Source organism: Leptinotarsa decemlineata, unplaced genomic scaffold, assembly GCF_025532065.1.
Source record: "Leptinotarsa decemlineata unplaced genomic scaffold, Ldec_3_MD MMD2_tig00026294_RagTag_RagTag, whole genome shotgun sequence".
Lineage (NCBI taxonomy): Eukaryota > Metazoa > Arthropoda > Insecta > Coleoptera > Chrysomelidae > Leptinotarsa > Leptinotarsa decemlineata.
The window spans coordinates 9319990-9347761 of NW_027412674.1; the positions used below are offsets into that span (position 1 = coordinate 9319990).

At 36.6% G+C, this 27772-nt stretch overlaps 2 protein-coding genes across 3 annotated transcripts in view; one reads left to right on the forward strand and one right to left on the reverse strand.

Moving 5' to 3' along the window:
- Positions 1-3759: 3759 nt before the first annotated feature.
- AdoR (Adenosine receptor) overlaps positions 3760-27772 on the reverse strand; it is a 132370-nt gene continuing 108357 nt past the window's right edge. Inside the window, exons 3-4 of the mRNA XM_074180318.1 lie at positions 14484-14692; positions 3760-9531 (exon numbers count right to left, since the gene is read on the reverse strand). Of these exons, the coding sequence (XP_074036419.1) occupies positions 8425-9531; positions 14484-14692 (1316 nt within the window). The 3' untranslated portion in view covers positions 3760-8424. The remainder of the gene's footprint in view (positions 9532-14483; positions 14693-27772) is intronic.
- The window catches only part of LOC111511748 (tubulin beta chain), a 30493-nt gene continuing 27596 nt past the window's right edge, over positions 24876-27772 (forward strand). Inside the window, exon 1 of one of the 2 annotated variants that reach the window (XM_074180320.1) lies at positions 24876-25037. In XM_074180320.1, the coding sequence (XP_074036421.1) occupies positions 24981-25037 (57 nt within the window). In that variant the 5' untranslated portion in view covers positions 24876-24980. The remainder of the gene's footprint in view (positions 25038-27772) is intronic. The other variant, XM_074180319.1, reaches the window with a different exon arrangement.

Here is a 27772-nt window from a genome sequence, read left to right on the forward strand (position 1 = left end):
AAGCTGCAACAAAAAATAGGTATCGATATTAGGGAGCTTGTTTAGTAATTCTAAAATACAAATCATGAAATTATAAAACAACAACAAAAATTAATTGGCGCTCCGGGGCCACTTCATTGATTCCAGTGACGCATTTCTTTTTCAGCTGCAGGAAAACCCGGAAAAACCTGCAGCACCACATCATCTGAAGATCTTGATCTGCCAATACCCCCTCATAAAACAAAATGTAGGGTGTCTCCAGAGGCTCCACTAGATTCAATGTACCGCCAGAACACTTAGTGACACGACTATCGTCAAACATAAACCAGTCCGTTTCGTCTTCGACCATGGCGTAATAATGACCAGATTCAACGCTACAACACATAAAGCTAATTGGTGACTTCAACATCAAGTTCGTTTGTGCCTTTTTCTTTTTGCATAAAAAAGTATTATTGTGCCTAGATGCTGGTCTTGGAACAAAGATTTTAATTTCTGATAGTAGTTTTGGCATTCAATGACTTATATAAAAATAAAACGAATGCCTGATTTCTGTGTTTCTCTAATGCCACAAATTCGAATTTATAAAGCAGATCAGAGAAATTACAATTTCTTGGGGGGATACGTTCCAATGATTCTGAAACTGAGGAATTTTAGAATTTTTTTTTGTACCTACTCTATCAATTGCAGATGTATATCGATTGTCTATGGGATTCCGTATTCTGGATCCATATTCTAGTTTTGGTCTCACTAAACTGAAATACAGAGAGATTAGTGTTGATATATTATGGAAATTCTTACAGTTCCATAAGTATTGTAAGCTGATTTTGAAATGTTTTTAATGTGGTAATTGAAAGTCAGATGATCAAAATAGACTCCTAAATTCCGTATACTATCTGTTCTCTTCAATATAATGGCAGAGGATAAACAGGTTAGTGGTTAATGTTAGCGGTTCATAGGTCCCTCATCTAAAAGTGTTGAACAGATTTGCAATCTAACAGAAGTAAAAGTGAATAATTTATTAAAGAAGCCAAGGACAAAAATATTCGGATGGATTATTGAATAGAACTAGCCGATACTTGATAAAAATCCATATCCATTTAAAGTGAAAATCATACAATAAACTGTTTTAATTAGTTTTTTTTTCGGATGGATCAGTTGAAAAATAATAATGCCAAAATATGAAAAGAAATAAATAATGCTTATGAAATGTAAAAGTATATCAACGCTAAAACGAGAATGAAAATAGATTTCAAAGCAAGCTATAGCTTTGCAAATCTTGATATGCCTCTAACCTGGGTAAATAATAAAGAGAGATGGTAACTATCCACTATCAATTTTTATTAGAAAGTACAATCATGAAAAGGATTTTGGCTTAAATACTGGTATATGTTGACATATACCAGTGGAGAACAGGAACCCCAATTCTTCCTTTTGTGCACATATAAAATAATTGAAAAATAATGTTTGATAAACAATTGCAAATAATAGAAAAGTACGTACAGTCTCACTAGAGATATTTGAATTTAGAGAAAATGGATAAACTTACGACTGATATTTGATAGAAAATTAAATGGATAGTTACTAAATGATTATGAAACGTAGTAGGCAGAAAAACTACCAAACTCTGCTTAAAATATTGATAACGTACCACTATCACTCTGCAAGCTTATGCAGATGACTTTGTCATCTTGGCAAGGTCCACAAAGGACGCAAAACACGAAGGACGTTCTTCACAGTTGATGCCTGAGGGAGCAGATGTGTCTCAACCCCAGCAAAACTGTGATAATCCTCTTCACCAGGAGGGGAAAATTGGACGATTTAACGCCACTTTACCTTAATGGTGAGGTCATTCCATTTGGAACGGAGGTGAAATATCTTGGCATTGTCCTTGATAAAAATTATCTGGAACGCTCACTTGGCAAAAGTTTCACACAAAGCCATACTGTCCTTATGGACATGTCGAAGGATTTGTAAAACTTGGAGTTTAGGTCACAAACAAATTCATTGGATTTATGTAATGATAATTCATATATTTTCGAAGATTTACGTCAGAAAGTGTTTCGATTCTGGATAGATTACCATCTTCATCTGAAACGTCATACCCGTATTCCTTTTCCGATGCAGTGTCGCTGTTCTCACCATGTAAATGAATTATCAGATCTTCTACAATTATGTCTATCATGGAGGCATTTTATATATGAAGTCGTCCTCAAATTTATTTGCTCTTTCACAACAAGAATTCCGTTGCTCGGAAGAAAACTGGTCAAAAAATTTACTCAATATTGTTGACATCGTTAAATTGAATTGGGACGTAGTCTTTCTGTCCAGCTCAAACCAACTCTATTGGATTCAAATCCGGTGATATGGCGGTAATCGTACAATGTTGTGATTGGCTGCTAGAAAGAGCTGGATTATTTCATACCGATTGAATTTTGGCTTATAGTTGTTTATGAGGACATTCAATTCAAGTTTCAGTATGTTTTTTCTAAAACGAATATTCCTCTCTGATAACCATGATTGCATATCGGCTTTTTAGGTCGATGTCGTCTGAATTTTGTCGACTTGTTCATTTTGATATACCTAGTTATATATCGATGACTACAGAGACCACAAAGATTTTTAACGGCAAAGTCGGAGTCAACAGTTCCGACCTCCATTTCTTATAATCATCAAAATGATGTCAAATAGGCTGGCGTTTCTTCATCGAAATCCAAGTTTATGAAGGCCTTTGCATGTGGAAAATGAGCTGTGTCTCAGTCATCCAGGTGTAATTTTTTACTTCAGCTCAATTTTTTTACTGTTCCTGTTTGAATTTAATATTTGTTATTGATGTTTTTATCAGTATAGAAAAATGGGTATTATCAAGAAATTACTGTGTAAATTTGCGCCAAAAATTGTATGGAAACATCTATACACAAAGGGTGAAATTTTCTGTCTAAAACAGATACTTTTTCTCTCCTTTCTGAAAAGTTTATCCAATCAAATCCAAATTCCTTCACAATATTTTTTATTTAAAATCATTCAATGAAAAAACAATATGTGATACATTTATTTTTGGATTTTGAGATGGCATACAATTTTGTACAGAGTGAAAAATTTCGAAATACATGAAATAAAAGACATTATGCTTAGGTACGTTGATTTATTGTGAGTAAATGTTGAATGTATAGAAATACTTTCAGTCTGTTTTATTGACAAAAAGGAGATTTTCATCCAACATTTAAACAAACAGAGGAATAGCAAACCACATCACGGACGCTTACACTGATAACATTGATAAATGAAATGTGAAGCATAAAACTGCATGACTTATAATGACCAACATGCAGTTTCAGTTTCTTAAATGATACGACTTGAACGGTTTTTCAATGGAAATACAATTCTTCAACTAACTGTCACCGAAAAAATACTGAATAATCAATATTTCTATTCGATCCATTATCGTGGTAGATGCAAAATGAATATTTCACGAATTTAATGGAAATTATTACTCATTGATACTTTGAATAGAAAAATCGAAATCACACTTTTTGACAGAAATTCAATATATGAGGCAAATAATTTTACAATAAAAAAATGTCAGTCAGTCTGTTGCAGTGCTCAAAAATCGCATGACACATGAAAAATATGTAAGCTGCCAGGAAAAATAAAATTATACTTTCAGAATTTATTTTTCATTATTGATAGATAGATTGATTCATTTGATCATGTTATGTTTAAATTACATTTATGATAAGTCTGAGAAACATATCGGTACAAGGTATAAATAAAAAAACAGTAAAATTTGTTACAAGTTTACAAGGTACATTAAAACATATATCATGAGTTTGTTGACAGTGAGCCAGTGCTCCACTTTTTCTTCTTCTTTTTCCATAGATTTGTCAACAAGAGGTGAATGATTCATAGAAGAGTATATCAAGGATATATCGCCAGCAAATAGTACAATGTGACATGGCTTCATATAGTTGTAAAAATCGTTTATGTAAATAACAAACAAAAGCAGTCTCAAAACCGATCCCTGCGGTACTCCTAGCTCAATCGGTCTCAGCTCCGAAAATGTATTGTTATAAAAAATTCTCTGGGAACGATTATTCAGGTAAGTTTCAATCAAACCCAAAGGAATACCTCTTACACCATTATTCGACAGTTTTTCGAGTAAAATGCTGTGGAAACACAGTCAAAGGCCTAAAGTTATGAACTTTAAACGTTCAAGCCAGTGTCGGATATACCTACACAGTAGGTTGAATGGACTGACGCATCTCAGAAAACAACTACTCTCCTGGCTAATACCACGAAGGGCGTTGGATTATTCAACCTACTAAGTAGGTATACTCTGAAAGAATTCCAATTTTCAATTATGGAATATCATTGACTTTAGGTCGATGATGGCCACTATCTTACACTGATGAGTGGCTAATGAGCCCGAAACCGGTCTGCAAGTGTGCCCGTTCCAAAACTGAGGGTCGAATCTTTCAGTTGTATTTCTTTCAGCTGTATTTCAGTGGATCATTTTACTATTTCATTCGCTATTAAAGGCGCATTATAAAGATGATTATCTAGATGATGTAAGATTAATAATACATTATGTATTCCCCAAAAGTACAAAGATACAATGATGGAATTAATTTACTGGTTATAAAAAAAACTTGTTAAGTGAATACCATCCTATCAAGAAGATGGAAATTTGAATAATGTCTCAACTTAAATGGCCTCTGCTATGTAGGGGTAATCAAACAACTCAAAAATGGCCCTTATACTGATCATCTTCATTTCCAAAATCTGAGTAAAATGGCAACCTTCAGATAAACTATTGGAATTTGGTAATACCAGATGGATATCCATAAGATATTCATTCCCAGTCCACTGAAGGACATCCATAAGATGGACTTGAATTGGATATTCGTAGGATATTGTTATTCGAGACTGAAGGTCCCCATTTTAATTTAATTATAATTAATAGTGGGACCTTGTACTATAGAACATTATTGAGTATTTTTCCGATGTGCATTACTGAATCGGTTAATCAAAATTGAAGTGAATGGAAAGTTCGATCATTCTGTGAAAATTTGTATGCTTACATAAAATGTTTCTTCATGTTTTCAAAAATATTTTAGAAAACGTAATTCATTCTGTAGAAATTCATATCCGAATTCAGGAGTTCCAATGGCAATTTGCCAGTAAAATTGTAGCTATTTATTTTTTTTAGTTATTTTAGTTATTTATCTAAATGCCATAATTTGGACTCAGACTTCCTCCCTCTCACCATTTGATCAGTTGAAGTCAAACCAAAACAAACACTATTCCACACACCAGAACTGGAGCACTTTTCGCGACACTTTCACCAACCAAGTTGACTTCGAAAGGAAATAAACCATACTAGAGAAGTTGCAGATCTGCCTTTCTTTTGGAGTCAGTTGCTATGAATTTTGAAAAATTTGATCAGTTCATTGTACTAGATTTATTTTATGAATAGAAATACATGTTTTAGCATATTTCAAGCAAGAAAACACCACGATAGTAGGTACTGATTCAAAGAAATGGTACTGGTACCCTCTGATATATTTTCATTGTTACATAAAAACATAAAATACATTAAAATCATGTATAACATGATCTTTATTATAATTGAAGATGTATGCATACTAATGTTGGGTTGTTTCAAAAGTTTTGTCGGTTTCAATGACATATTTATTTTACTATGTCGTGGTATATATTGATTGATAGGGAATTTTGTACTTTGTACGTACATTGATACTCTTGATTTTTTTCCAAATTATATTTTTTTCCTTTTCAGCTTATTACTATGTGATGTCGTTGAGCAATTTCAACCAATTTTTTTTCACGAATTCAAACTGAACCAGAACCGAAAAATTGAGCAGGCATTTGGCAATAATAGTGTTAATGAACGGTACTGTTCGACGTTGGTTTGTGAAATAGCCCTGAAGAGAGCGACGAAGAGGAATCCAGGATGAAGATTTGAGGACTCTGGCAGAGACTGACTCATCACAAGTGGTGCGTGGGATGGCAAAAGAACTAGACGTTAGCTCCTTTGCGGTTTTTGATGGTTTAAAACTTGCTGGGAAGGTAAAATGTTCGAGAACTGGGGGTTTCACGATTTGAACGATCAACATAATTTGTCACATTTCAAGCTCTGTTGTTTTTTGCTTTTAGCGCAACCAAAACGATTCTTTTTTGGATCGGATCATCTCGTGTAATGAAAAGTGGATACTCCACGTTGAAAGGAGACGTTCAGAACAGTAATTGGAATTTTCCAAGGTATATCATCAGAAATTTCCTCATCAAACATTTCTAATCCTATCAACATCCGCTCATCATTGCTGCGTAGACTTTTAACATGGTGCAAGATGTAACATATCAACAATTTCTAGAAGATACTCCGGTAGTTGTACTCAGAAGTATATAGTTGTCTGGGGTAATACAAGATCATCTCAAAGATTGCTGATATCACAAAATAGAATAATACGCTTGATTTTCGGAATTAAACGTACAGATTCTTGTAAAACCTACTTCATTGAAAACAATATCCTCACTGTGTCATGTATATACATCATGAAATCATTACTGGCAATTAAATTACAATTCTCTTACCTCCCAAACAGAATATTCAAAAACAAATTGAGAAAGCTTCTAATTAGTAAATGTTACTATAATGTAGATGAATTTTTTATTGAGTGACTATGGTACCTGAATGCATTTTAAATGTATTTAAAGTATGTATTTTATACTCTTAGGTATATGACCAGTGATAATTATCAGCATATTACTTTATAATTTTTACTATTATTCAAGATTTCATATATACATATGCTGTGTTCTTCTTTTTTGACTGTTCCAATATCATTCGAATTGTGATAGGTATGACTGGAATAAAATTATTTTTATTGTTATTATTATTAAGAACGCACTTGCGATAACTATTGAATAGCTCATAAAGGACCTCAACAAATGCCACAAAAATAGCTAAACATGAATCTTTTGGATTATTTTCTCCGAAACCTTCTCAAAAACTCTTGTGCATACGTCGTCGACAGTTCCTAGATGAGAATGCCTTGAGAAAAAAAATTGATAATAAATGGGACTTTCTTTCTATTCAGACATAAATTTAAATTATATAAACATTTAATTTTAATTATTGTGTTTCAGTACCTACTGGTATTTAAACTATGTGACTTTTTTAACTTTTTGTTTGATGTTTACATTTAGCTCTGAACTGTATAGTTGAAAATGTTTACGAAGTTGATACTTACTGTTATTTTCTATGCATTCACTTTTATATTTTTATGTTTTATAGTTTTTATATTCTCATACTTACATTTATGTGCTGCATGAGAAAACTCATTACTATTATTATTTATTTCGATATGTAGCATATATATTATTACTTTATGACTACTTTTTTACCCCAAAATGGTGAAATCACCAAATGTTCAAATGATTACTTTCAATTTATAGGTATAACTTATATTCTTTAAAATAATAACACTTTGACAATAATATTTTATCTTCGACTATATCTTTTAAGTTGTGTATCTTATATTTCTTAGAATAGTAACACTTTGTCAATGAGATTTCATCTTCGACAATAAAGTACATTTTGATTTGATTTGACTTTCCAGAATTCGTATCAGATATTTACAATTTTTAGAATACACCTACTCAGTCTATTTTTCTCATGGATAGCCACTACCATCAAAGATGAATAAGACCAAATAAATGTATAGTATGAATAAGACCTTCTGAAGAATTCCAAATAACATGAAATAAGTTGATCCCCCTTTGAAACATTTGGAACCTGTTTCGTAACCTCTATTTATACATCACCCAGGCACTTCCCAAAGGTGAAAACACCAAAAGAGGCCATAGTCATTGTATGGTGGTCAGCGGCTGGTGTTATTCACTATAAGTTTTTGCAACCGGGCGAAACCACCACAGCAGAGTCCTATCGTGAGCAGCAGCGGTCACTAGCCAACAGAAGAGGTCTGATACTCACAACAACGCCCGTCCGCCCGAAAATTAAATGAATTGAGCTTCGAAATTCTGCCTCACCGATCATACACCCCAGACCTCTCACCAATCGACTACCATCTTTTCAAGCACCTCGATAATTTTTTCTACGGCAGAACCTTCGCCAATCGAATCCGGACTTCGTCGAATCCCGAGCTGACGAAATAAATCGACTTGTGTTACATCGGCAAAAGTGTACTGATTCAAACGGCGATTTTTTTAAATTGAATTGGATAAGTGTTCACTGTGATATTGTAGTTTAAAGCAGACTCATAAACACGGACAAAACTTTTGAAACAACCTCATAGTTGTTGGCAGAAAATCAAATTTTGATATCAATTTGCTCTTCAGAAGAAAACGGGACTCCGGATTCTGAGATCACACTAATCAATAAATATCAGTTCCTTCATACAGGATATTTCAGCTGACGCAAGAATTAACAACCCCATTATTTGTGGTGCAACATACATGACCGCTGTCGCTGAGACTCCTGTTCAACGGCTTCCTTCCCTTCAACAAGTTTATAACTTGACGAGTGCTCAACAAAAAATTAACGTTTTTTCTCGGGGAAGTTTCAACACCACTAACTTTCCTAGATTCACATTGGTTATCAACATCCTTGGCACCGTCTACGAAGAAGAGTCCTCTGGATAATTGAGGAGAAGAATTCGATAAAGATTTGACATAACAATAGTCTGTTTTTTTAGAAGTACCGATACTCAGATTGGGTGAAGTTTCGATTACACAATCACCGAGTATACAGTCGTGATATGGTAATATTTCTTCTTCATTGAACCCATCATCAGATTCATCATCTTCACACATTTTGATATTAACAGATAGATTCAATTCGTTGGTATTCCTTGGTCGGTATGGCGTGGCTGGTCGAATTATCAAGCTTTTGTCATGGTTACAGGAATCCAGAGATTTTGAAGAATCACTTGAAGATATTGATCGCTCCGCGATGTTCCAGATACTCTTGTTCACTTCCCCAGTAGTGGCCGCTGCTACAGCAGCGGTAGTTTTAACGATATTCGAAACTTTGTCGGGAATATGGAGTTTCGCCTTGGAGTGAATTCTGTTTTGAATATTCGTCAGATGACAAGTGGAAACGCTACTAGATCTTTTCTGTGCTGTATTGGGCGGTCCGTAGTTTCTAATAATGGGTTCACAACGATGTGGTTGGTTGAACAGAACTAGGAAAAAGTTTTTCATTGCTGCACGAAAATCTCGTAAGTGACAGGCGTATAGCAGTGGATTCCCAACCGAATTCAGATGCGAGAGGATGATACTACTGAGCATCACATTTGAGTTGACGTGGAAGTCCGGCTTGAAAGCTATGATGCAGTTGATAGTGTACAAAGGAAACCAACAAATCATGAAGAACAGAACGATGATGGCCAAGTTTTGCGTTGCTTTCACTTCGTTGGTCTGCTGGATACCCAGTATTCTCACCATGGTGCCTCCAGATGAGTTGTTTTTGGTTGATGAGCCTTTCTCAGGATGCATGATGACCATCTGCTTCAGCTGGAAGAAAGATATTTTCGATGTTAATAACAATAGTAATGATCAAAAAATATTATGAACAAATTGATCTTATTCTTGAAAATATATTCAACCATTCATTTCAGCCTACCTACTAATACTTTCATGTATTCTAGGTATAATGAAGTAATTGTACCAAAAATTAGATAATGAATGAAACGTGAAAGGCAATCATCATTGGTCGTCCAATAACTTCAAGAAGAATATCTCGAAGTACAGAAACAAGCTTTCAAAAGTTTTTTTTTTATTTATGATGAATAAATTATCCTAGTTTGGAAGATTGCACATAGTGGACTGGTCAAAAAATGATAATAATAATAATAATAATCGTCTTTATTCATCGACATAATATAAAAAATGAAATACAAAAATTTAGAACAATAACTAAGGGTCAATGAAAAGGTGAAGTATCAGCCTATGCTGCTTTTCAACTTAACCTAGCAAAGAAAAAAAGAAAAATATAGGTGAATCATAGAAGACTATAAAAATATAAGTGAATTATAGAAAAAAATAAAAGTAAAATTTGAGTATTAGCGTATATAAAATCAAAAATACTTATTTCCAGAACAATTTATACTCCTGTGAGTATAAAATATAAAAGTACAAATCAAATAAAAATTAAATTTTTAAATAATAATTTAAATATGAAAAAAAAGTAATAATTTAATTCTAAATATAAATATAAATATGTGCCTAAATTCTTGTAGAATATTTTCACCTTAGTAAACACTTATTAACATTCATTTATAACCCTAGCGTAAACAATAATCATATACAGGTCCGTCTTGAAAGCAATTCTATAGTGACTGAAGTAAGATTTTCAATTTCTTCTTTAAATTGTATAAAGAGAAGTTCCAAAACTCCTTGGGAAGAGTGTTATAGAATTTAGGTGCAGAATATGAAAAAGAACGTTGGTACAGTGCAGTTGAGTGTTTGGGAATAACTAGCATATTATTTTTCCTTGTGTTCACCCTATTCAGGTTTTTGAACATAGTAAGTTTATTGAGGAGATACGTAGGTTTGCCAGACGTTGTAACTTTGTGTGTCAAGGTAAGTAAATGGAGTTTTCGACAGTTATCTAATTTGAGCCATCCTGTTTCTTTAAATTTCGCAATATGATAATTTAGATATCACCAGCGATTCGCACAACTCAAGTTTCATTTTAGTAGATAGCAAATCACGACTAGGATAAAGCTGTCTCATAATATTGAAGGAGCTCTGACAGAGATAGCTGACGTGCTTGGTAAATCTTAGGTCAACATCAAACCAAATACCTAGGTTTTTGATTTCACTTACAAAGGTGAACGGCATACTTGCTAACCTGATTTGAAAATTTGTGTTAGCTGTTCACGTTTTGATTTCGTTCCGAGAAGCATAGCTACTGATTTCGAAGGGTTAAGTGTGAGATTATGTGCGGTTGAGATATTGTATAAAGATGTTAAGTCTTCTTCAATTTGAGAAGTTGCTCGTAGTTAGACAAGTTAACAACAACAGGCAACTAGATGCCTATGAGAGTGTAGAAATAAGTAAACACAATACTATTATGAATAACGATGACGGACCTATACCAAAGAGCATACTATATAGCTTGTTAAAATAATATTGTTGGGTTTACTGATTTCTACATAAGGATACATTGCAAAAAATAAATTTAGATGTGAAATTAATTTTTATATAGCTGAAAATTGTTTTATATACAGCTATAACAGTTAAACATTGTAAAATAATAGATAAGGAAAAATTGTAAAATTAATTTAGGTTGGTATACCTGTATGGGTGGTACACCTGGATGGTTTACCTGTATGGGATATGTATATAGCATAAATAGGGTTAGCTTCGCGTTAGTTTCTAGTTTTAATCTTCCTTTTTGAAGATGATCACTTGGTGATCGAAACACGTGTCGAGGTGTTAAAAATAACGATTTGGTGTTGGGAAAAAACTCCAGTAATATTCATGTGATGAGTTAGACATATTATTTTTCGTTAAATATTGAATACCAAACCAGATGGGTTTTCGTAGGAAAAGGGAACCTTTCACATGGTTATAAATATATTTTTTTTCCTTTCATATTGCACACAGATTAAATAATGTTCAGTAAAACAGATATAAAAGGATAGTATCAATATTATTTTCTGTAGGTTAAACTCCAGTTATTAATTTTTGTTAATTTCATTTTATCAGTTGCTAATCCGATTATTCCGCCGACTTCATTCATCAATAAAGTTGGTTTGTGGAAACTCAGCTAATATTATTTCATTTCCTCAAACCCCTTAAAGACCACGCATTCAAGCTGTGGCCGAATCCAGTCTCTGAGGATATAATTGGTAGCATAACCAAGCCATTGTTCTACGAAGATAGAAAGGTAAAAAATTCACCTGTGGACCAAGTCGCCCACTAATTCTCAATCCGTGTGATCAGAACGGATTTCAATTTTTTCCTGATCTGGTGACAGCTGTTGAAAAACCACCATTTTCATAACTTGTTAATTTGTTTTCGTTCACATTGTATATGTTTATAGGTAGTTAAGAGATTAATTTTGACATAATAAAAGTGTGAGTTGAGTTGTCTAAAATAAATACATTCATTCAAGAGTTTACTTGAGATATTTCCTCTACTTCAACATGGTAACAGAGCGCGGTTGGTTAGCCTGAGGTTCCGGAGTATAAGAAATATTTGCAAATTATAAGAAACTGCTGAAATTTTTTTGCTGAAAATTTTTGACATTGACAAGTGTTCTGAAGCTATCATTTTTATTCAGTTGAATCCAAGATCTACCAAAAGCAAAATGGATGCAACTAAAATACAAATAGGATTACTTGAGGGCAAGTCAAACTGGTCATCATGGAAATACAAGAGCAGCTTACTATTACGAATTATTCAAGGCGGTACTGAGGTAGTTGAAGGAAAATTAACTTTACCCGAATCTTTACCAGAAAACACAACCCAAACTCAGAGAACAAAGTATGACAAGGAGTTGGAAGACTTCAATCAAGCAGACAATAATGCTTCACTGGTTCTTACAGTAAATATGACTCAAGAAACTCTTGCAAAAGTGATGAGGTACACTACTGCTCGTGAAGTGTGGCAAGAATTACACAGGCTGTATGATGGTTATGTTGAGGACAAAACATATGACACATGCATGCAATTCTTCAGCTACGACACGCAGAAGATGACATTCCATCTCATATTTCTAAACTCAAAAATCTTTGGAATATTCTGCAAAATGTAGTAAATGGTAATACCTGTAAATGCGATCTACCAGAATTGTTGCTGATTTGCAAGATTTTGGAGACTCTTCCTCCAGAGTATTTTTTGTTCAAGCCAAGATTGAATATTTTACGACAAACAATGGGATTGAACAAATTATTCGATGAGAGAGGGTGTTGAAAAACCACCATTTTCATAACTTGTTAATTTGTTTTCGTTCACATTGTATATGTTTATAGGTAGTTAAGAGATTAATTTTGACATAATAAAAGTGTGAGTTGAGTTGTCTAAAATAAATACATTCATTCAAGAGTTTACTTGAGATATTTCCTCTACTTCAACAGCAGCAACTTTCGTGCTACCAAAGTAAATTAAAAAATAAATACCTTCGGCTGAACGATCCCATAAACATGGAGATGTATTTTTCTGGTGCGGGTATAAGAAAGATAATTGTTATATATCATTAGTAGTATACAGGCTGATTCACGGTGGATGGCACATTAGACGTTTCTGGTGAACCAGACAACGGATCACTTTGAAAATTTAATGGAGGGCATATTCGGACATTCTCTAGCCAACTAAAATATTTTCGACAATGCGGTGTTGCCGCTTCTATTAGAAAGCAGTAGCAACTTTGATTTTTCAAATGGAACACTCTGTATATAATATTATTTTTGGAATCTCCAACAATTGCCCGACAACTTTTCTTGATATTTCCCTATACCTATCTGTTACCGTTTTCGAAATAAAAATTAATTTCAATTTTTTCTTCGAAAATCATGACTTCTAAAAATACCGATATCTTTTAGTTAAGAAGTACTATGATATCGAAATTTGGTTTGGAGTTAGGTGATACTTGGACACTTCCCACACGTCAGCCTAATCTCCGTTACTTCAATACAGGGTGGTAAAAAAATACAGTTTTTTCGTTTGCTTGAAAAAGTTGCTGAAATTTGATTATTTTAAATGGAACATCCTGTATATTATTGAAAATTCGGAAAGCTGCTGAAATTTGCTTTCTTTCTATGTATATCATACCTATACCTAACTAGTCAAGTTTCGGACTTATGAACATTTATTTGTGAAAATGTCCCTTCAGAATGGTATTTCCATTCGGTATTTGGTAAGCAGGCCATGATTACTATTTGACAGTAGCGTTGTGACATTCTCCTAATAATATCGACATTTTCATCACTTCAGAAGTTGCAAATACCTTCAAAACGATGGAACAAAACTATTCAAACGAAGTTCTTATGAATTTGTTTATTATTTTTGGACAGTGTGACAAAAGCATCAGCAGAACATGTAGAAAGTTCAGCGATTTATACGAATTCAGAACAATTTCAATGCATTTGGATCAACTTACTGCTTTCTAATAGAAGCGGCAACACCGCATTGTCAAAAATATTTTAGTTGGCTAGAGAATGTCCGAATATGCCCTCCATTAAATTTTCAAAGTGATCCGTTGTCTGGTTCACCAGAAACGTCTAATGTGCCATCCACCGTGAATCAGCCTGTATAGGGATCGCCAATTCAGACCCGACGGTCATTCATTATAGAAGATACATCAACATTTAAAACACATAGGCCTACTTGCTGTAACGTAATCGTAGAAAAAATCCGTAAATATTTCTTGGCACTTTGAGATATAGACTTTTAATTGTAGGTAAGTACATGAGGATGAATCATCATTCTATGCTATGGGAAGTTTTCATTATACTTGCCTGTCTGACGACGACCTGGTAGATGTGAGCATAAAACGCTGCTAGTAGTAGAGCTGGGGTAATGATAGTGCCGAAATATAAAAACACCAAGTAGTTTGATTGCATTACGTTGAGGAAGAAACAGTAGTCCCTGTCAGGTTTTTTGTGCCATCCTAGTAGCGGAAGGAAGCCCACCACAATTCCAGCAAACCAGCAGATACTTATAATTACTGTAACAAAAGAAATAGACTGTTAGGAAGATAATATCGAATAGTTCTGAAACATTTCATTCTTATTAGTCATTGGGCTATGCTTAAAGACTGGCAGTAAACAAATCTAAAGAAATGAACTTTAAACGTTCAAGCCAGTCTCAGATATACCTATACAGTAGGTTGAATGGACTGACGCCTATCAGAAAATAACTACTCCACTGGCTAATACCACGAACGGCGTTGGATTATATCCGACAGGCGTAAGTGCAGGAATCTTCACTGGCAGTAAAGAAATCTAAAGATATGAACTTTAAATATTCAAGCCAGTCTCGGATAGGCGTCAGTCCATTCAACCTACTGTGTAGGTATATCCGAGACTGGGTTGAACATGTAAAGTTCATTTCTTTAGATTTGAAACAGTCCAATTCAGATTGCGTAGGTGTTTTAATAATGGACTATTATTGATGAAATAGTCACCTAGCCGCCATGAAATGATTTTGTCAAAGTGCTTGGATAAGTCAGAAGCTGACTCACGGTGTATTTTCATTACTTCAAAAATATGATGAAACGTTTTCTAAGGTGGGTGTGATATACTTCCAAAAATTACTGAAAATGTAGGCGAATTTAGTAGAGGCAATCTGAGCATCATCTACATTTTACATACCCTTCGTGTGAAAATAATTGCACCTAAGTAACGGAAGTATTTGTGTTGTGCTTTCCATTCACCAATATTCAATGATATTGTTGTAAATCACGCCCTTGAGAAAATAACACCGGCCGCCACTGTTAGCCATAAACCAATTGTGACGTGGCAAAGAGCGCGCTCAGTTCGACTGAATTTTTGCGGCTATTCTACCGACATCTATGGAATTCCGGCGAATTTTCTACCGCTTTCGATTACGATATATAAACGCTAGCCAAGAGCCTCGATATGCTCGTGGAAGCTACAGTGCGGTACGCGAAACGATCTAGAAAGGCGATATACATTCGCATAATAGTTGAAGTGTTTGTTGTATTTAAAGTGAAATGAAGTTTCGTATAAATTTCTTGAGGTTCATTGGCGGTAGATTCGGATACATTACATTGAACTTTCTACATGTTCTGCTGATAATTTTGTCACACTGTCCAAAAATAATAAACAAATTCATAAGAACTTCGTTTGAATAGTTTTGTTTCATCGTTTTGAAGGTATTTGCAACTTCTGAAGTGACGAAAATGTCGATATTATTAGGAGAATGTCACAACGCTACTGTCAAATAGTAATCATGGCCTGCTTACCAAATACCGAATGGAAATACCATTCTAAAGGGACATTTTCACAAATAAATGTTCATAAGTCCGAAACTTGACTAGTTAGGTATAGGTATGATATACATAGAAAGAAAGCAAATTTCAGCAGCTTTCCGAATTTTCAATAATATACAGGGTGTTCCCTTTAAAATAATCAAATTTCAGCAACTTTTTCAAGCAAACGAAAAAACTGTATTTTTTACCACCCTGTATTGAAGTAACGGAGATTAGGCTGACGTGTGGGAAGTGTCCAAGTATCACCTAACTCCAAACCAAATTTCGATATCATAGTACTTCTTAACTAAAAGATATCGGCATTTTTAGAAGTCATGATTTTCGAAGAAAAAAATTGAAATTAATTTTTATTTCGAAAACGGTAACAGATAGGTATAGGGAATTATCAAGAAAAGTTGTCGGGCAATTGTTGGAGATTCCAAAAATAATATTATATACAGAGTGTTCCGTTTGAAAAATCAAAGTTGCTACTGATTTCTAATAGAAGCGGTAACACCGCATTGTCAAAAATATTTTAGTTGGCTAGAGAATGTCCGAATATGCCCTCCATTAAATTTTCAAAGTGATCCGTTGTCTGGTTCACCAGAAACGTCTAATGTGCCATCCACCGTGAATCAGCCTGTATACATACATTTCGAATAATGAATTTACTTAATTATTGAATATTGGGAATGATGAAGATTTTGTTGAACATCTATTTTGAATTTATCGAGATTGGAAATATTTTTTAGGCTGACTGCTGGACCAAGATAGAAAATACATCCCTGTGTATTACTTTTATTAAATGCTAGTAGGTTTCGATTGAAGTGTGAATTTGTCTGTGTACACCCAAGTTAAACATTGGTGGATATAGAGTCATCTCGTTTTCAGTTACTGCGTTCTACTATACATTCGGAAGAGACCACTTTGGGTTTTTTGAATAATTGTGTTTCGAGATTTTGGAGAAAATGAAAGAACAAAAAATTTATTAAAACTAATAAAAATCGAATTCGATAAAAACTCAAAAGAGAAATTCCGTTAGATTCCAGATGCTGAACTTTACGTAAAAGAAGCAACCCCACTCCCTAGGGGGGAGTTATTTAGATCGAATCGTATTGCTTTTCCTGTAGAACAGCAAAAAAGGAACTCGCGTGTCCTAGGGTTTCAGTACGCTTTCTTTCTGCACGGTCTTGACCGTGCAGTACCTTATCCAGCAGTTGTAGCCGACGTGGAAGGTATTGGTCATGTAGTGTCCAATATTGGCATTTTTACCTTCGTGGTAAACGACGGCGAATGGCTTGCATTGCTTCTCTGTTGGAGACTGTATTTCCGACGATACCAAAGTCGAATCAATCTTCAACTCGAATTCAAACTACATAACCTTGATAATCTTAGTGCAACGGTCTTGGCTGTATACAAAAAACTTCAGATGCCAAATGACGATAACGGGAAGTTTATAGAGCATAATTTGCTCCCACGCTTCGACCTTCTCGTTTGTTTTCGACGAAATCATCCCCTCTGAACGGTTCTTGGAGACGAGTACTTTGAGCGCTTCCCTGACAGTTTTCACGTTCTCAATGAATGAGTGGCACGGTGAGGAAAAGCTGGATATTCTCACTAATATGGTCCCCTGTACGATGAATGCTCGACTTTAGTAGCCCCCCGAAGATGTCACTTGTTGGTGTGCTGGTGAAGTCGATCCTTCTGGTTGGATGCTCTTTATTTTTCGATTACATTATGTTTACATTGATTCAGAGTTAACGTGAGGTTTTTTTATCTTCGATATAATTAAACCGAAGGGACTGTAGCTTTCTTGGATGAATGCTCTTGTGAACAGAGTCAAGATGGTACGTTTGGTCACAGAATGTACGGAAAACCAACACAAACCCAGGCAGGTACCAGAACAAAAACTTTAACCACTAGCCACAACGAAAGAGAGGGGTAATTGAAACGTTAGTTGAGAGAGCACGACGTATCTATGAACCTGAGAGTCTTCCTAAGGAACTCAATCACCTGAAAAATGTCTTCAAAGGGAATGGGTACAGTGAAGGAGGATTCGAGAGTGTCATACGACCAAAGTGAACACTAAAGTAACTCCAGCTAGGCTAGTCAAGGGACAATCTTTCCTTTCATATGTTGGGAATGTAACAGACCCGATTGGAATATACTAAGAGAAATACGACGTGAAGTCAATACTTAGACCAGAGAAAACTACCAAAGAAAGTCTGAGGTCAGCTATTACTTCAGAAGAATTGAACACTCTAAGAATAAACAAAAAGAAAGATCGAATTATATCAATGAATTGAGAGGAAAACATATGGCCGAGTCAAAAAAGCCACGTCTTAACTCAGATGAATTGAACTCATTTTATTGTTCTGTGGCAACTGAACTGGCTGAAAAAATTATTGTAAAAAACGACCCGATATTCTTAAAAATTCATTTCTCATTCTCCAAATGTATGTTCCCATCTGCATCGTGTCTAAAATTGACACAATCATTCCTCTACATAAAGGAGGCGATCTTGATAACCCAGCTAATTTTAGGCCAATTACTTTGCTACCCATCTTGTCTAAGGTTGTAGAAAAATTGTTAAAAAAACGAGTAGTATCCTTCCTTGAGAAAAACAATATAATGACTTCATTCCAGTTTGCCTTTCAGTCTCCAAAAGGGACACAAGGCGCTATATTGTCACTCCTGGAAAACCTGTGCAGCAATTTTACTGAAAGAAAATCTGCGGTGGCTGTTTTGTGACCTAACCAAGACCTTTCGATTGTGCGACTACATGCTACTTCTTCACAAGCTAGAAGTTTACGGATTTATATCTGCGTTACTTTGGTTTGGGACGTACCTTTCTCATCTGCGGCAGAATGTGGGCACCGGTGTTGTTTTTCTTTTATGCCAATGACTTAGTCCATGTTGACATAAGTGGTAAATTCACATGTTTTGCTGACGATATCACAATCTTCTGGCATAGTAATACCGCCTCAAATTTACTTGATCAAATTATCGTCGACATAAAAAAGGTGAAAGAGTGGTGTGATTCCAATCTATTATCATTCAACATCGACAAAACAAATGTGGTCACGTTTGTTTGAAGGTGATTGAGAATGTTTCATGATGAATATCATGAATTAATTTAAGGAAGCCGCATACATGTTGTCCAACAACGTATTCAGCCAAGCCAACATAGAAATACGCAACATATGGAAACCCGTCATCAAGCGAAAAATGGCCAACTCCCGCCAAACGGTCATCTCCCACTGAACCAGTGAAGCGGAAAAAATGGAAAGCGGGGATAAGTGAAAGTACTCGAACGACTCATAAATAGTCATCTCTCGGAGGAATCAGTCCAGTCATCACCCGAAGACGATTGTAGATACTAACAATCGAAACGTCGTGAACTAACATGAAATCTCTTGATTTTTTTTGTTTTTATCTTTATTTTCATTTTTTATTTCTTTATTTTTATTTTTTGTTCAATTGTTTTATTTTTACTGTATTTTATTTCACTATTATTTCATTTCAGGTTTTTTTGCTTAATATAATTGTTATTTACATCTTTTTATTTTTAATTCTATTTTTCAATACTTCTTTTTTAGTTGTTTCAGAGATTTCAAATCATTTTATATATTAGACAATGGAAGTCCGAACTAGTGATATTCAAATGTGTAACAGGGAAAGTGCACTTGGAAAATGTACACATTGAAAATTTGGAGAAAAACAAATTTTTTAGGGCTCTTCATTGATGAAAATCTAAAATTTGATTCCTATGTCGACTACTTATGTAAAAGACTAGCAGCAGGGTGTCATGCAGTAAGAGTTGTTGCAAGAGAGTTAGATACTACTATTACAAGATCAGTTTATTTTGCACAAATTGAGTTCTATTTACGTTATGGAATTTGTTTCTGGGGAAATTGTACACAATTTCGTTTCAATATGGTATTCTCTCTACAAAAAAGAACCATCAGATATTTATGCAAGGCTAGCTACAAGGATTCATGTCGTCCATTATTTGTGAAGCAAAAAATTCTGACCTCAGTATGTCTTTTTATTTTGGAAACAGTGTGACACAAAAAATATAGAACTCAATTCAACACCACCTCAACTTATAGTACTTACTTCATTTCCTTTCCAACACCTACTCTAGCCCTTACACAAAATTCTGTTATTTTCATTAGCAAGAAGTTATTTACTCACCTTCCCATTAATTAAGGGCGAATATATAATGAAAATAAATTCAGAAAGAGGGGCAGGTATAAAAATCTGCAGACCAGAATTGCTATCTCTGGTTTTGAGTTTACATTTCTTGTTTAATGTGTAATTCATCTTTATAAACTTGTTAATGATACTAATAAAACTACAAAAGAAATTACTGAATCTCATTTCAACAGAAAGTTATTGAGTTTCATCATATTTACTCTTCTTATCATTATGAAGCAAAAAACTCCCACTCGCTCCCTATATCTACTCAGTTACCATTTATTCCTTTGAATTACAATGCATGCAAAAAATCCGAAATCAAAATCCTCAGTCATTTTCCTCTCTCAAATTACCGTAGTGAATTGGATATTTGATTCCGAATTGAAAGCCGTTTTGGTTCTATCTGCATATGTTGTAGTGTATTCATGCATGAATCAAACACTAATTAGGGCCTATTAAGGTCATGCAAAGCATATCAATTAGAATCAACACTCCTCTTAGGCAGGGTTGCTTTTCGTGTCCTAAAATTCCCTCCGGGAATTTAATTAGATGGGGTCATCATGGACATTTTTGTTTCAGTTTCTGTATTGAGTGCTTTTTGTAAATGGTAATTGGGGTTGGAAGTATTATACAAGGTGTTTCGATGAACATATGTTAAAAATAAGCAATTTTGGCTACTCGAAACAAATGGTGAGACTAATCGAATCTTTTCTAGCTGACCGGCGATGTCGCTGCAGAGTGGGTCAAGAACTCTCCACCATGTGGAAGCAGGGTCCCACATCTCTTCTCGGTATACACAGCAGACATACCCAAGCACTCTACGCGGACGACACAGCTCTACTGGCAAAATCAACTAGCCATGCGCAAGCTACCAGATACCAGATTAGAGGAATGGACCAACTTTTGGAAGATCAGCATAAACACTCGGTACACCCGGAAGGAAACGTCACCTTCAATGGACAAGAGATTCCGTAGACCAACGAAGCGAAATACCTGGGAGTCACTTTCGACATACTCACGTTCAGGGCCCACGTACGGCAGAGACTAGGACTGGCAAGAGCCGCCCGACAAAACCTACATCCGATTATAGATGGCAGAAGCAACATGGGACTCCACGTAAAACTGCTGCTAATCCAGATCGTACTACTCCCAATCATCCTGCATGCCTGCACTGCCTGGGTCCAGTGCGCAGCGACATACAGACGCAGTATCTAGACGTTTATGAATGGTTGCATACGAGCCGCCGTAAACGCTCCGAAATATATACCAAATAGATACATATACCGGGACCTGGACCTGAACCTCCACTACGTAGACGCGTTAATGAGAGAAGACACAGAAAACGTGTTCGAAAGAGTTCGATCACACAACGGTCCAGTGCATTCGCGATCTATACGAAGCACTCAACAGGGAAGACCCACCAAGCAGAATCAGGGACCACCCCCCGAGAGTCGCTATCAGGCTACAGAAAGCATACAAACTTTTTAATTAGATTTCTATGTCACTTCTTTTTTAGACTCATTGAAAAACACTTGCTCGCGATATAAATATACTCGTCTCCGGTGTTAGTTTTTGGGGGACCCATGCATTAAAATAAATTTAAGTAAAGTTATGACTTGATAAAGTGATAGATCAGAAAGTAATAGCGCCTAAAGGATGGCTTTCGACCGTAGTAGGTCAGATGTCAATTTTGCTGAAGTGCCTATCAGTAGGTTGAGGTCCACTCATAAGAGTGGGGGTGGATGGACGGGATGGGGTGTTCTGCACACAGTAACCGTGTGGGGAAGATGTCATATCAGGGCACTCAATCCGGGAGAGAGCATGGGGGGAGGGGCAAAAGCTTAGAACATTTTTGTATAGTAGTTTGTGAGCAGTTCTTCAGCAACCATTGTAGCGAACATTCATTTATAAATAAACTTAGAGTATATTAATTGCTCGTGTATTTTCAATTTGGTACTAGTCTTATTACTAGACTTGTACGTAACCGTCACAATTCTTATGCACACCTTTCGGTTCTGGAATAAAATATAGTTATTAATTTCATTCGTAATATCACAACTCGCGGTAAATTATTCATGAGTCAAACAAGATCCGAACATTTTTTTTCAGTGACAGATTTTCCGGGTTTCAGGGCCGTGGATTTTTGTAATTTCTTCCTGACGTTTCACTAACGCGAGTGGCTGGCTTTCTCAGAGGTTTTGCATCCCGATTTAATATATCCGATGACTGGATATTATGGCTGCGTAACGCGTATTTATGTTGACTCCTCAGATAGTTTGGTGGGCTGATACATGTAATTGGCTTAGGTGTAGCTTGGTGTATCTGTAGAGCACATAGGCACATGTGACCCATTGTACATCCTCCCGAGGAGTTGTTCTCCTAGGTTATCGTCCATCCTGTCCTTTCCAGGAAGGCGGAGACATCTCCTTTATATCGACAGGTGTAGGCCAAGACTCGCCGAACACACACTCTCTTATTGACGTTAACTCCGGGCACTCGCACAGGACATGCCTCACAGTCTCATCTTCCTGTTCACACATCCTGCATAGAGGTGTGTCCACTAGCCCCATATCATGTAGGTGTTTCCTTAGCTGACAGTGGCCAGTCAGAAATCCTACTGTAAGGCGTAGATTTTTCCTGGTCATCGCCAGATATTTCTTCGGCACCAGCTTCCCAGGGTCACCCAGGGTGATCCAAGCAAGACTGCATCCTTTGACTCCATCCCATCTCTTTAGGGATTGAGCATGGGTGTGACATTTGGCTAGTTCCGCAATTGTCGAAGTCATCAGACATCACTGGGTCCGAAAATTCTTAGTCCAGCCGCTTCATCAGCTAAAGAGTCGGCAATGCGATTATCTCAACTCCTGTTGTGCCCTTCAACACACCTCAGGATAATGTTATTATCTCGAGGCTTTGGCTAAATCTTGGTGGCTGTCTAGTACCAGCCCTGAGGTAACACGCTGTCTGTTCAAGGCTAATAGGGCTTGTCTGCTGTCAGTGCAGATTGTCATGTTTTTGCTAAATTCCTTTCCTAGTTATTTCTTTTATCGCGAGTGAGATACCAGTCAGTTCTGTTTGGACCACGCTGGCATTTTTTACCATTCCCCACTAAATCCTTAGGCTTAGTGATTCTGAGTACACTCCACATCCTGAGCCTTCTTTGGTTTTTGAGCCGTCTGTATATTTGCGTATTGCATTTGTAGCATCTGATTCTCTGTTCTGTTTCATTGGTATTTTGTAGGGTTTATTAAACACAAACCTGGGTTCAATTGCATCACTGGCTGCATGCATCAGAGGTTGCGTAGTAAGCGCTTCTCGCCATAGGCTCAGCCTCAAGTGACCCATTCCTACTTTGAGGTTTACACCAGCCGTGCGCAATCGTAACATGGCCATTAACGCAACCTCCTCAACATACAGGTCCAGAGGGATCAAACCCGTAATTAATTCCATTGCCTCGGTTGGTGTTGTTCTCATGGCTTCTGTGATGTTTAAATAAGCCAGTCGCTGTATTTGATATAATTTTTGGATGGCCGTTGCTTGTAGAACTTCCGGTCCTCATGCAATGGCTCCGTACGTTAACATAGATCCAGATGACCACACGGGGTGAAAGACCCCGATACTGTTCATAAGCCACGTATGGCCTTTTTGCTCTACTCTGTAGGTGAGAATTCCATGTTAGCTTCCTTTCGAGGATAGTATCAAGGTATTTCACCTCTTCAGAGAAGTTTACTTTGCTTTTGAAGATTTCGGGAGGTTTTAAGCCCGATAAACTTCTTCTTCTGGTGAAAAGGACCATCTCATCTTCTTAGGATTGATCAACAATGAGTGTTCCTTACACTATGTTTTTATTAATCTGAGCCCATCCTGCGATATATCGCACAGTGTGTTCACTAATTTGCTGGTCTGCAAGATAACTATATCATCTGCATATGCATTGTGTACAATCCATTATTGTTGAGGTGATTAATCAGGGTATACCCAGTTTACATAGTAACCCATCATTATTTTCTCATGCCGATTCACACCTTCGAATATTATCATCTCATCGAGGAACACTCTTTGTATCAGAGACTTTCAGTAGACTACAAAGGATGGCATTGTTCAATTTATGTGTTTTTCAGATGCCCTTTACGGTAATGGCAAGTCACTTGTGAATTACAAGATTACATAACTTTTAATTGCCTAAATCTCCAAAAGAACTCTTTGAGACGACTCTCCAAACTTTGTTATTCTAGAAACTACCCACATTCCCAGATTATCTCAGCGAGTTTCCTGGGGAAATTAAAGGCCTGAAAAAATATATAACGAAAGTTTTAGAAGTGACAATTCTTCTTTGATTCAATTTTGACTAATTCATTTATCGTAGAAGTAATTATCGTAAAAGGACCATCCCAGTCTTCTTGGTGAACTACGTAAAACGTGTTTATGTTGATTCAGGTGATCTGGTGTGATAATGCATCAACTTGGATTTGGTAAATTTTCAATAACGTTCCTTTATCCTTTTCTACCTGCCGTTATACTGTTTGCTAATCTTCAACTTCTTAGAATGGGATTCCATATTCGAGGTTTACAGCTTTTTTTCATGCTCCTCTATTTAGCCTTGTTCCCATGGATCTTTTGGTGGTTCCGATGCACGGTAGCCTTGACCATTTTGTATTTTTTGTCAGTTTCATGGAGCTCCAGTTGGTAATGATTAAATCGTAGAAAGCTAGTATATTTTGATTTCTTTCAATGTCATGGAATCTCCGTCATTTTGACAAACACCCTACATAAAATCATTCATATTAGTTTCACATTCAAAATTACAGTTTATTTGCAAGAAATGCGAGAAATAGTTCACGTCCAGATTGGTCAAGCTGGAAATAATATAGGCAGCAAAGTGAGTAGAAATTATTATTTCCAAATTTCTCCCATTGCTAATAAAACAAACCAAACCTATTGCTCAGATACTCTCAAGTTGTGAAACGAAGTTAACATTAAATAAAAATCATAACGGTCTGAATGGCATCAGTTATTTGCCAACGAACTCGATACATGCTTTCCAGTGAAAACTGGGGATGAAGGGTATTTTTGTTTTCCTTCTTCCTTCTTTCTCGAGTATATATAATAAACTTTAATAAAACCGTCCTATTGAGAGAACAAATTCAATTCGAGCTCCCAGCGAAAAGAAAATGTTATTATCAAATCCGACGGACTCCAAAAGATTTCATTTTTTATATTACCAGAACTGAGTTTGAACTTGGAACTTTGGGGTAGCCATTGAAATTTTATATTTCTTTTACTATTTAGCGGATGCTTTTATTTTGGTGCCTCTACGATATCGACAACTAGGGTCATTAGCCTCGTGTTCCCGGTAGCTCTTGTTACTGTTACTCCCAGCCACCTAGAGAGCATCAAAGCCATTTGCACTTCTGTCAATTTTGCAACGTAGCAGAATCACTTCTGGTATCTGTAAAGTAGGGAGGGTGAGTGTAGACTCACAGCATTTGTACATTGTACATCCTCCCGAGGAGTTGTTCTCCTAGGTCATCCTGTCCTTTCCAGGAAGGTGAACAAGTCACTAGGAGACATCTCCTTTATATTGGCAGGTGTAGGCCAAGACTCGCCGAACACACTCTCTTTGGGAACTTTGAGGTGTCTCACGGTGGCCTACGCGAAGGTTTTGGAGGTGGAGCGATAGTACTGTCGTTGCGCGGCTTCTTCAACCTTCTTGGGGTTCCTTCCGTGGAGGTGCACAAGTGAGGAAGCTTTCCTGCAGGGGCAGCTGGTTCCTTGCCTTTATTCAAGGCGGAGCTCTTGGCGCCCGCCGCAGGAAGTGTCTTTGCTGTTGGTGGTGATCTGCCATGTCCAACTTCATTCCAAGCGGTAGATTGGGGTGGACATTTCTGTTCATCCCCAGCCACCTCCTTAGATTGAGGTGAGCACCTCTGTCCAGCCTCGGGATTGGTTTTTGTTTTTGTTGTTTCTGTTTTTGTGTTGTTTTATTCATGTGGGTCCCTATGAGTAGCAAGTTGGTCACCTCTGGCAGAGCTCCGCATTACCAGAGGTAGGCTGATTACAATGAGGTTTCGCCCAATTCCCCAAGGTGATCGTTCGTGACCGCATATCACCCTGCAGCCATTCAGCTGTCGGCACGATTCCTTACATCTCAGCATGGGTAAGATGGTCCACGGTGGTATGTTTTCCAAAGGCTTTTGGGGAGTTTTAGTTCCCCTCACTCTACTTATTTTTGCCACTGACCAGGAGTCCGGCGACCCCGTCCGTAAGGCCACATTGGTTTCCCGGACGGGCCCCCAGTCCCCTGGCCATTTCACTATCCGCCACCTGGGGGCGTGCCCGATAAGTAGCCCAACCCACGGGAGCAGAATCACTTATCAAAATGTAAATTCGATCAAACTCAATTAGAAAACACTAGTTTTAGTTCATTACAGACGTTCAGGTTTTAATTCACATATTTGAATCAGTTCTTCAAATCAAAGATAAAATCCAGCTGATATTTCCATACCAAATCATACTTTCCAAGGTTATACTTTTCCCGAGAGATGCCGCGGACTTTTGAGTTTGAACCAAGATCTATTGACTATCTCTGGTGTGATCACCTTCCCCATGACCCCTTCTTGACCTTGATGAAGATATAATAAAGAAATTCAATACATGTCAGCATTCCACCTCAAGTGGAAATGGTCATGTCGTCACTTCAATTTTCTATGATGTTTACATTTGGGAATACATTGATGTTAGGAGAAAGATTCTTTCGACATTATGATTCATCAATTGAGGATCTGAACAAAATACAAGTGACAGATCTCGATTCTTGCACCACCTATCAACAAGTATACAAAATTGGGTCAATATCAATTCTCGCATCTAGTGTTTTTGACAAAATAAAAGTGAATCGGCTAAAACACCAGGGTTTCTGTACATCTTGGTTTGGACTGTCTACATGACAGAATGGTAATGGATGGAGCCTGTGAAGTCATCAGGAGTTCGCGACTAAAAGAGAGCAGTTTTCAACTCTTAACCGACTCTGACACCGTGTTGGAACCGTTCAGCAAAAAGTACACATCAAAATCGCGGAGATTACTCTACCTGTGCGGCTAAATGAGAATTATCCGAAGCAAAGGGTCTTCTCCAACAACATTTAAAGCTTATCAAAGCATCCGACTCTGCTTTGCTTAGGTTGAATGTGTTGAAGTCGAAAACTGAGAGACTCATCATGGCCGGCCTGGATGGTATCTACCGTAGTCGCGTAATGGGTATAGAGGTCCCTAACACCAGGTGCAGTGACTACCATACGGCTCCTGAAAAACTTATACATTTCCTTCTGCTTCGTAATGCGACATTACGAGTGCTATACTATCTTCGGCACTCTTGCGGTATTGACGAGACACCGGTGTTGCCTCAAGCCCCGAGAGATATTCAACCCAATGTGAGGATCGAGAAAAAAAAGGACAGAACTTTTGAAACAACCTGTTATAGTTCAATATCACGTCGAAAACAACACATACAGTGTATAACAACGAAAACTTAACAGAACCGTTTTTTAATATAAAAAGTAAGATTTTTTAAAAAAACTCGGACACGTCGATTTCTAATTAAAGGGGGACACCTTTC